The 12288-nt window shown below is 35.0% G+C and overlaps 1 protein-coding gene across 2 annotated transcripts in view; it reads right to left on the bottom strand.

The window, feature by feature from the left end:
• The window catches only part of LOC126271222 (argininosuccinate lyase), an 83823-nt gene extending 74598 nt beyond the window's left edge, over positions 1 to 9225 (bottom strand). For both annotated transcript variants that reach the window (XM_049974134.1, XM_049974133.1), the window contains exons 1-2: positions 9133 to 9225; positions 7688 to 7801 (exon numbers count right to left, since the gene is read on the bottom strand). In XM_049974134.1, the coding sequence (XP_049830091.1) occupies positions 7688 to 7801; positions 9133 to 9144 (126 nt within the window). In that variant the 5' untranslated portion in view covers positions 9145 to 9225. The remainder of the gene's footprint in view (positions 1 to 7687; positions 7802 to 9132) is intronic.
• Positions 9226 to 12288: the final 3063 nt, after the last annotated feature.

Consider the following 12288-nt stretch of genomic DNA (forward strand, 5'->3'; position numbering starts at 1 on the left):
TGTGGAACAGAATGCAGCTGAATATATCACACTTGATTTCAATGGCTGTTCACTATCTGAGGCAGCTGAATCCTTTCCTCCACCACCAAATTTTCTGAATTGCACAGATGGGAGTTATCCTTACAACATATTATGCATTCCCATAATTATCCCAGCCTCAACCTACAGTAACATACCCTCCCCACACTCTCCACACAATAGTTTTCACCCTCTTTATACTATCATCTCCTTCCTACTCTCATCTACCACCCCTCTGCCAATGCATCCCTCCTGTCCTTCTCCATTCCTCTCCTTTCTTTGGTCTTTTTCTCCCCACCTCCCTACCTCACAACCTGCTGACGCTGCATCTGTTGGCAGCCTAGTCCCTGCACACTACACAGCATTTCTCTCTTTCCTGACCCATACTACTTTCCCTTCCCCTTACCTTTCCCCTTCCCCACCCCTTCCAGATTGCTGCTTGCATCCCACATGATCTAACATTCCGGCCCAAGGGCTGGAGTTGGCAGTTGTGTGTGTGTGTGTGTGTGTGTGTGTGTGTGTGTGTGTGTGTGTGTGTGTGAGAGAGAGAGAGAGAGAGAGAGAGAGAGGTGTGCTTGTGCTTGCTTATTATGTGTGTGTGTGTGTGTGTGTGTGTGTGTGTGTGTGTGTGTGTGTGTGTGTGTGTCTTTTACTGATGAAGGCTGTAGCCTAAAGCTATATACGAGTGTCTTTTAATTGTACCTGTCTCCAACTTCCCATGTCATCTTTATGGTAAGCAACAATCTGTGTTTTCCTAAATTGTTGATATTTCTGCCAGAAGCTTCCATCATTTGAAGGGAAGTGAACAGTTTTACAGGATGAAAACTGGGAAGAAGTTTACCAAGGGCACACAATATACGAGAAATTTAATTCTTACCAAAAATAGTTTTATCATATTATGAATCCAGTTATTCTTTACTGAAGATCAGGGACAATTGAAGTAGATGCTGAGAGGAAGAGAGTATTTCAGAATGTCGTTTTTTGTTGTCGTCTTGTCCTCAGATCCAAGTTTTCATTTTTTCCTGCATTTCTGTTATTGAATCACAATTCATGTCTGGAGATGCATGTAGTAGCTTAGCAGAGCAATCCTGGCATGAGACAAGCAGCCACATACATTAAACAAAATAGAGGGTGGAGGGCATGGCTGGGCCTCGTGAAATTTGCATCTCTAACAATTTTCATTTTCGTGCCTCTGATGTTCCCCTCTCAAAATGTGAGACAGAGATGAAGTAGTTGTGCACCAATGTTTACTATCTTCTGCTGTTTTGCATCAGTGGAGTGTTTTGATACTTTAGGTGCTTCTTGAATTTGCCTTTCTGAGAAGCTTCACAGGGCTTTCTACTGTACTCACTTCAATTTGTCAATGAAGTCTGTTGTTTCTCATACCCATCCATCTGAATTTGTAACCAATACTGATGGGACCTATACTGTACATCTTTGCCTTCTCAAAAATCTTGGTGTTTGATATGAAGTCATCCCATTTCATGTTCATAATTTATCTAAGCTTCTGTTGATTGAATCACTCTAGTTTCTTAAGATTACAGTGATAACAAAGTCCTGTGTTTGCAGTCATAGAGCAAGGTAAAAACATCAACTGTTTGACACTCTATCACTTTGGTGCAAAGTGTCAGTTCTTTATTCAGGAGGACTCAATGTAGGAGACATCCAAAAGCAACATGTTTGGCAGGCACCGTGTTCTTCACATTCTTTACTGATGAGTGGTTAGTCAATAATATACTTCCTAGACAGAAGAAGTGATCTGCTTGTTCCAGAGGTACACTGTACATAGAGATATTGAAATCTGCCAAGGCAGTTCTATGAGCTGTGCTAGTACTTTTGGTTTTTGGATGTTGATGGTCAGACCAAACTGTTTATATGCAAAATAGAAACAATTTACTGACAGTTGCAGCTCTGTGGGTGTGTGAATTGGAGAAGCAGCATCAGCATCAACAGTGTATTGTAGTTCAGTTACCTGAGTGAGACTTGTGAACCTTTTAGAATGCAGTCTGGGCTGATTAAATAGCCCACCATCAAACCAGTATTTAGGTTCCACTATTGCATTGTTTACAGATGATGTCTCACAAAGCATGAAGACATGAAACAAACATGATAAGGCAAATTTCATTCAGCTGTATGATGACAGCAGCAGTGGGGTAATGTCAAATTCAAATCAGTAGCCACTATGTTCTTCCCACCAGTTTCTGAAACCACAGGGAGAAAAAAAGTCAACTGGAAGCAGACCTGTTGGAATTACTTAGACATTTGTTACATACTCAACCTGGAGAAATAAATTTTTACAAATCAAATGTCAAAGTTATATCAAATTCACAAGGTCCCTGAAAACAAGCAATTCTCCTGGTTATGATTTAATCAGCAAAGATACTAACTCAGTTCATTATCCATTAAATACCTAGGAACTTCGCAGCTAGAACCTCACTGGAACCTCATTGTGTGTGTCCAACTGAGTGTACTTTATTTTTCAAAATCTCTCTCTCCTTGTGATCACTTTCACTCAGTACTGTCCTATGCATAATCTTCTGGAGAAATGCATCTAGGGTCGAAAAACATGTATCCCACAGAATTATGCTGTAGAAATATTATATGATGTTGATAACCAAACATCTGCCAGAAGCCTCTTCAGGTATCTTGGGACTCTTAGACTTACATGCCAATATATGTGCTCCCTAATAATGTTAGTGATTAATATCAAAAGTGGTCTTGAGGTGAACTGAGAAATTCATAACAGTAACACCAGAAATAAAAATAATTTCCATGTTAACTAGGCTTGCCTATTTACACTTCAGACAGCAGTTTTATATTCTGTTGCAGAGTGATGGAGGTGTATTTCTTCATTAACAGTTTGTTTGTGTTTAACCAGTTGGCAGCTTGGAGTTTGTACCAGTGATTATGTTATGGATTTCATTAGCACATTGATTTGAACCCATTAGGATATACTGGTGTTACAGCAAAAATTACTGGTAGACCTTCCTGAATGTTTTGGGGCAGATCACTGATAAATATAACAAACAGAAGTGGACCTAGTGTTGAACCTTATGGAAACCTTGGTTTTATGACTTGCTCCTATGACTGTATACTCCAAACACTTCTTGAAGTGATTTCAATTATTTGCACTATTTCAGAGAGATTTGATCTGTTGATTACAACTCTTTGTACTATGTCTGAGAGATATTATCCAAACCATTTCATTTTTACCTAACTCTATACTCCATTAATTTCTCCATAAGTAATTCATGGTTGTTGAGACTGCAGGCCTTTGTGAGGTCAAAGACTACTCCTATTATATGGTTTCTGTCACTGAGAGCAAAATGAATATAGGGCACCATTTATTGATCTCCCTTTTACAAAGGCAAATTGGTCAGGGCTCAATAGATTGTTGCTTTCCAGGAACATAATAATATGGTCATATACTGCTTTCTCAAGAACCTTAGAATGATTGATTGGATTGAAATGAGTCTGCAGTTATCACATCACTCCTTTCACATTTTTTAACTTTAGGAACCACTTTTGTGATCTTGAAAATTTTTAAGGACTGGCTCAACAGCAAGGAGCAGTTTATTATGTCTGTTAGGAGGTAAGACACATAATGGCAATATTTGTATGGGAAGGTAATTGGATATATCATCACAGCTGCTTGAGTATAAGTTTGATTTCTCCATTATAGTACTGCAAATTTTGCCTAGTGTGACTGGTCCAAGAAACAGTTTTTTAATACATAACTTTAGGTATGACCAGAGAGAGGCCACAGGACCACCAGTTACAGAAGAAATTTTGTTATTCATGTTTATAATGTGGTTATTAAATATTTCACATATTTATTTTGGGTCAGAGCTAACACAGTCTCCATTCTTAATGTAACTTGGTGAATGACACTTGCTTTTCTTCCCATCTGTCTCATTAGTAACTTCCCAAATGGCTTTATATTTATTCCTTGAAATTGTTATAAATTGCTTGTTGTGTACTTTCTTAGCTTCACAAATAACCTTACAGAGAATTTCTTTATTTAGTCTGAAACAGGCATAAAATAACATATCTGTTCTGCAAACAGTTGTTTTGTTTTATTATTTTTGTGAAGATTTATATTCCTAAAGTTGAACATTTGTTACTATATTTTTTTTCATTGGTGCTGCATAGGTGTAAACCTGATTGGAAAAGCTACATCCTAACACTATCACAGAGAACCATCAATGTATCTGCCTTGCTGTCAACACCACAGGCACTCCAGTCAGCATTTTGTACCAAATCTGTGAAAGTTGCTACATTATTTTTGTTGCCCACTGATGTTTGTTTGCATACATTTTGTAATGTTTCTGCTTGTTTGACACAGCCATATTCAATATGAAACAATTATTGTTAGGTAAAAATATTGTTTAATGTGCACAATGATGATATGTTGGTTTAACACACACACACAAAAAAAAATCATTCAGTAGCAGATGAATTTGTAGTTATTATTCTTGTAAGTGTATGGTTCATGTTTTCTGTGCAATAGTATTTTAACACATTCACTAGTTTCTGGCAAGCTGGTGACTCTTTTAAATGTCTGTTTTAATGCCTCTAAATAGCAAAATACAAGGTTATTTTGAGCTGTAGAGTTTTCCTTATATCTTTGTTAATGTCACCTACAATTTTAATTTTTAATTTATTTAGACAACTGCAATACCAATGCATTAAGTTCAATGATAACTATTATTTCAGAATGGTTTTGAATGTTATCAACTCAAATAATAGCAATTATGGTTTGTGAAGCCGTCTTTTTGAGGAACATTCTGTTGATGACCAGGAGTGGATAATAAAAATGTAGGTTAGTTTTGAATGTAAATTGATATTGCACTGAATGTGATGTTTTGTTCTGCAGTATCTATCATCTAAAAAGTAGTCATAATGAACACAAAGTCACTTCCGAGCCTTTCACTCAAAATGCTGCAAATTTCGGTTTACTTGACATGGAAATTCAGAAAAAGATACATTTTACAGGTACAAATTCTACACTCGGTCCATAAGGTGCAGAAACGTATTGGTGTAAGCAAACCCTTTGCACTACTTTTAAATTACTCACTTCTAAAATGCCCACCCACAGACTAATTTAGTTTACCAGTCAAGAATACACTGTCATCTGTGTTAGTATATATTAATTAATGTTCTGCTACTGCTGCAATATCAATACATGTAATGTCGACAGCAGCACTTACTGCTTTGGTTACTATCCTTCTGCTTTTGTACACCTCAAAGTGCTGAACTAGCATTATTTGTAATGTTGTTGTACTAGAAAATAGAGTTCCAACCAAAAATGTAATTTGTAAGAGCATGTATAAATGTTAAACATTATAAATATTGAATTAAAAGTCAATTAGTAAATGACAAGCAGAAAATCTTCATTAAAACAAAAGCTGTCTCAAGTCTGAAGATTGCTTTGAACAATATAGTACTTCTCTAGACAAGATTTGATTGATCATATGCCCTTTTCTTTATCTATATTTACACTTACACTTTGTGCACCAACATGAAATTAAGGTATCTTCTGGTTCCAATCACATATAGGTCATGGGAAGAAAGACTGCTTAAATGGTCTTGCACATGCTGAAATTAGTCTAATTTTGTCTTTGTGATCCCTGCAGGAATGATACATAGGACGATATGGTATACTCCTAGGTTACTACTTAAAACTGGTTCTTGAAGCTTTGCAAGTAGGCTTTCACAGAATAGTTGGCATCTGTCTAAAAGTGTCTGCCAGTTCAGTTTTTCAGCATCTCCATGATGTTCTGCCATGAGTCAAACAAATCTGCAACAGTCATACTGCCATTCCTTGTAACTGTTTAATAAACTGTGCTAGTGATTCCTCTTACAGGTGCCACATATTTTAGGATGGATTGTGCGAATGTTTCATAAGATATCTCACTTAAGGGCCAATTGTATTTCCCTAGTATCCCATCAATGAACCAAGTCTATCACCAACTTAAATTATAATTGAGTTTACATGATTGTTCTATTTCATTTTCCCACAAATTGTTACACCAAGGTATTTGTATGAGCTGTTCAATTAAATTGTGGCTCATTTATATTTTAGTTATAGGATATAACTTTTTCCATTATGTGAAGTGCACAATTTTACATGTTTGGATATTTAAAGGAAGCTGGAAATCTTCGCCTCACTTTAAAATCTTGTCATAATCTGTCCCAATACTGTGCAGCTTCTCTCAGAACTTAGTTCATTATAGATAACTGCAGTACCTTGTCTTCATGTCATATGACAGTCAGCACAATCAGCCAGTTACTGAGGGACTTGCCCTTTCAAGAAGAATCTATTTCATGGTGTAATTTATTTTTACTCATAAAAAACATCGGTAAACACAAATCCAGTATTAACTGTCAGAAAATTTCTAGGACCTATCATGCATGACAGATTTATAGCCTGACACCCATGGAACCAGTAACTGTTATGATCCAGAGGCAGCATCTTTGATATTAATCAAAATTTCCACTGTAAGGAATTGCCCTGATTCTGTGAATCGTCTTGTCAAGAAGGCAGAGGAGGAGATAAAAGTTTCGTGATACTCTTTTGGACTTGGGTTGGGAGGTTGCCCCTAAAGGTGGAAGAATCATCAATGGTCAACAGAATGATAATTCATTGCAGGAAAGAGATATAATTTGTTTGCACAGAAAAGTGACCTGAAACCAGAAAAGCCATGAGATGCCACATGAAACTGATCAGAAGATTCACAATTAACCCCCCTCCCAGAAGAAAATGGAATTAAGAAATAAATTCAAAAATTTGCATGTGTTTTACGTTCGAGACATCATTGAATCAGGTCGGTTAATTGAGAGCTTAAAGTGACTTAGGCTACCATCCAATTATCAAATTTAACTTTTTGCCCTTTCTTTTGTCAATATGTTCCTTAATTTCAGGAACAGAAAGCACTGATCACAAAATCAATAGAACTTGTCCTTTTCTTGAAAAGAACAAGAGAAAGAAAACCTTTTTGGTCTCTTACAGATGTCCCCAATGATATTGTGCAATGGCAAAAAATCCTAGCCAGTCATCCAGATTTAGATTCTACATGATTTCCATAAATTACCAAAGAGAAAAATCACGTAAGTTCAATTGTAGTTAAAGCAGGAGACAGGCTTGGTTCATTGGTAGGGTACTAGGAAAATATTGTTGGTCCACAAAGGAGATACATTACATGAGTCTTTTGCAGCCCATCCTAAAATATGTGGGACCTGTAACAAGTGACATTAACAAGATATATTGAATGTATACAAGGGATGACTGCCTGTCACAGGTTTGTTTGATTCAAGGCAAAGCATCATGGAAATGCTGAAAAACTGAACTGGCAGATGCCTATAGATAGATGCAAACTATCCCGCAAAAGCATACTTGCAATGTCTCGCAAACCAGTTGCCAGAATTATTTCTCTGGAAGGAGCTGGTGCTCTGCCTCTAATGATAGGTGTTAAACACAAATGTTCCTTTCATGAACATACATATCCCAATATCACATGATACCCCACTTATAATACACAAGATTATGTTGATGATATAGGCTGAAACTGCCCAAGAGCTATTAATCACACAACCAGTGGTGTATCTTCCCAAATATTAGTATTCAGACAAGATTTCTGTTCTCCTTTAATTACACTTTCTAACTTACTTTAATATCTTCATGCCACATTTTCTGGTCACAGTCAATGGATGTATTTAGTTTTTCAAGAAGAGGGTCTGCTGGTCTTGAAAACCTTCCTCCCCAAAGCTTCACTGTAACATCCTGAAATGAACATATCATAATTTATAATTTTTCTTATATGCACAAGATGTTAGGGTGCATACTCTACAATAATATATATACTTATGTGTATACCTAGTAAAGCTTGTGGGGAATAACTGTTGGTTCAGTTAATCAAAACACATTTGCATAACATGTATTTACTGGTTCACAAGCATTTTAAAATAGTGTCAGCTTAATAGATGAATAATCATCTACATTAAACATGTGATGTTAGTTTGGTTTAGGGCACATAACAGAGTGGTCAAAAGAAAGAATCACTTATGAACTATGATGTTCCATATGAACTAAGAGACTTGAAGCTAAAATTACATTAAATAATGTACGCAATGTGTAATCCATTAATTAAACTGATTGAACAGTGGGCCTCACAAAAATTTCTGAACTGGCTACTAAATATACAATAATTTGTAAATTAGTTACAAAATTATATAGTTTATGAATTTAAACAGTTAATTTAAGCTTAGCACACAAAATGAATTAAAAACTGTATCATTTACTACATTATGACCCCTTTTAAAAGTTAATTGAAAATCAATAACAGCTATAACACTAACAATAGGATGATAAATTAACAATTCCAAATATTCACCACTTTCAAATGCTAGTGTTCTTATGGTCTAAGGAATAAAATTAATAAAACAACATTATAAGAACAGAGTTAAAGAATCATATCTGTTCTAAATATGAGAGTCAGCTCTGTACAATGCTGCATAAGGTATGATCAAACAGAGAAAATTGACTGTAGCAATAAGTTTAATAATATGACACATACATCAAGGTACAACAAGTTAGCTCCGTTGTTATATTTCTCAGTTACAAGATGTGGAGGACAAAAGTGTGCTGACTTAACGTTACAAAATCAAGTCTGACAAGTGCGCAATAATATATGAAAAACAACATGCAAAGTCAAAACCAGTACCAATATCTGCAGCAAGGAGCTCAGCATAATGATTTAAATCAAATCATTCATTCTTTTCAATTTGATTTTATGAGCTAGAATAAGTAGTGTATCTCCAATTGTAATTCCCAGCATTGTGCTGTTTTTTAGTTGGTCAAACAATCCATGTTCCTGCACCACCTTCATATTTCCAACATAAAGTACCAAGAAAATAGTACAGTAAGAAAATTTGATTGTAAACTCATCACAATTTTCAAATGGCATGTAATCTTCATAAAATGTTGTGGTTTTTTCTGTTTCTTACATTTCAACAAAATTAATTATATTTTAATTGTATTTTCCATGCATGTTTTCATTCTAGAACAGAAATCTTAGACTGATACTCAATAACATTAGTGTTGTCTCCACCCACCTGCTTCTCCATTTTGACAAGACTGTGGACTGCAGCTTCTTGTGTCTCTGGTAGTTGAATGAATGTTACGTAATATATGTGCTGACATGGATGATGACCTTTGTGATATCCACCCTGCCTCAGTAAATATACATAGTCCTGCAACATCTGAGTTTCTAAGTGTGAACCAGGAAGAGCTCTTTTCTTACTATTAGTGTAATATAAAATAAAAATGTCAACAAAAATATAGGAGTGCACAACATTCTTCTTCTCTTTTAGCTGTGGTACAAAAAATTTTATATCATATACTCAATCTCTACTTCAGCATGTTTTTCGTGTTCACTGTAGTACATATAATTTAAATGTGATAGCATGTGAAAGATTAATAAGCCAAAGGACTGAATGGTACACCATTAAAAGGCCACTTTGAACAATATGCAAAACAAATATTGGTTACTGAGATGCAAGTGTGGCTCTATTTTTTAATCCATTCAAAGATGATGAAGAATTTTTAAAATTTCTTTCTAATGATGTTACTGCAGCTACCTACCTATTGTTCAAAATTAACTGTCTTTGTAAACTACATTGCAAAATTTAACAAATATGACAGGATGTGACAGCAGATTGTTAGTTAATATTAATTTTGGGACAGCTGTGGAGTCTCCCTTGGACCTCAAAATAAATTTTGGTTCTTGAAATTACACAAGTATTTTGTTGCTTTCATTCAATCATATGTTGTACTCTGTACATCAGATTATCAGAAAGTACTCTCAGTTCTGTGGAGTTAATCAAGACATTATAAACCTCTTATGAATGATAAAGGTGAATTCTATAGCTACATCTGGCATCTGGCTCTACGCTCTGGAGAGATACTGCTGGGACCACCATCATCTCCCAACCCCCCCCCCCCCCCTCCCCCACCTCACCCCCCTCCGCAAACCTGTACTTCACCCCCTTTGACTGAAAATGTTAGCTAGAGCCATATAACAGACATTATGGCTTTACACTCAATCACACTTGACAAACATTATTTTTCCTTTCATCATTCCATTATGTAAAGCCCATTATGAAAAAGAAACTTCAGGTATGAAGAACAAGTGAAGCACAACTTAACAAAATGAATCATCTGTAAGAAACATCATTAATAATTAATAATTTTTGCACAGTTATAAACTATTTGAGCATTCTCTGATTAAATTTAACATAGAAAAAGTATCAGGAATATTGTGATTTGAAAAAAGATGTCTCCTCAGTATGGATTTTCAATAGACAGGATCACCACTAATTTCAATGAGTATGGAGAAAGTATGCAATGAAAGAAAAGATATTATTACTGTTCTTGATATAGAAATGTATTTGATACTCTACAAAGTTGAAAACTGTGATAATAATATGAGAAAGTAATGTACCAAGAACTCTAATTAGTAAAATCCAAATCCCTTACATATACTCCAAATGCTGTATCTAAACAAGTGTATTCAAAGCAGTTCAAGAGAAAACAATTAGGCAGCATATGGTCCGAACTTTTATTCAGTTCAGCCATAGATGAAGTAATGCAGAGAGTTAATAGACTCAACAATTTTGAGTTTAAAGCTGTCTCTGTAGCAAGTATAGAGTGATATTGAGTGAAAATAAAAATAGAGTTAAACAGAAACTTAAGGTGTGCACTGCTGTGGACATACATTTTGATTTATAGGTAAACTACTAAAAATAGTTTTCTGACTGATAAACTGGTGGGATGTGAATAGTAAGATGACATTATAAGGGTAAAGCCTTAGGCAAAAGCATTACTTCCAATATCTTCATGGAGCAGCAACAAAAACTATACTTGCCAGAAGAATAACTATTAGAGTCCAAGAATATTGTAGTTTTAACATAATGCATGAAGATCTCCTTTTGCAAATGCAACATTCCTCAAAATCTAAACAAGTTTTCTTCCAGAGATTATCTGTTCCAATCATAGTGAACACCATAAAATGTGCACAAAACCAGTTGATTATCATATTACTCTCCATAGCTTGAGAGGAAAAGAGTGACTAAAATAGTGATAGCTAGTTGTATACAGTGGCCAAAATAAAAGTCATAACATAAATAAAAATAGTTCTCTAAGCAAAAAATGTATATTTCAACCTAGAACACAATGAATTCATAAATAACAGTACCACAAGCAAACCCAACAAGGAGAAAGATTGTTCTTAGCACCAAAGTATGTTGGTAGTTGATATGAGAAACTGTAACTTCCACAGGAAATGAATATTATTATTCCTGCAAGTTATGAAAAGAGTAACTACCTTGTCTAAGAAAAACAGGCAGAAGGAGAGGACAACCAAAGTTCGATATAACAGATGACATTCAAAGGAAGTTCCTGCAATATAAAAAACACAGTGACAGACCAAAGATGAATGCAATGAACCTCCATAACATAATTTTTAAATAACTTAACAAAACCTATTTATGACAGTTCAGTGTCATATTCACTTCCAGCCTTGATTATAAAAAGCATTAGACAGTAACCATTTTAGTCTTAAAAATCTTTAGTATAAATTTCACTAATGTATGCCAGAAAACTTTGTGTAATCAAAAAAAGTGATATCTGCTAAGCTATATTTAAGTCACTGACTGCCTGTTATGGTTCCCACATCTTTCTGTCTTCAGAGCCTTCTTTTCCTTTTGATTCCTGTTTATTTATTTTTGTTGGTGGTCGTTCAGTATCCATTCTTATTTTAAACAGCTGTGCACACAAAGGAGAATGCACATCTTTGTAATCCCAGTGATTCAATAGATTCCTATATAGTAGCATTCTGTTCATTTACTGAAACTATGAAACAGTCATAAGCTTTGAAAACTGCAGTATTATGTATTCCAACACTTTTATGATAAATAGGATGTACCGTATCATAAGTAACTATTCTAATTTGATATTGAGGACTGTGTTGCATACACTGTGTCAATGAAAAGCAAATGCAAATTTTTCTTTCATCTCATCCATTGCAGCAAAATTAAAATTGGTTGCCTGTGTGTAGCAATTAAATTAATAATAAAATTCTTGTTTTGCCTATGCTTTCATTAAATATTATACACATATGTATAATTGTAATGCAAAATAATAATGGATATGCTCAAACTATAATTTTCACTGTAGATGCACGGCAGAAAGCTATCAAGCATGCTCTGAGA

Source organism: Schistocerca gregaria, chromosome 1, assembly GCF_023897955.1.
Source record: "Schistocerca gregaria isolate iqSchGreg1 chromosome 1, iqSchGreg1.2, whole genome shotgun sequence".
Classification (NCBI taxonomy): Eukaryota; Metazoa; Arthropoda; class Insecta; order Orthoptera; family Acrididae; genus Schistocerca; species Schistocerca gregaria.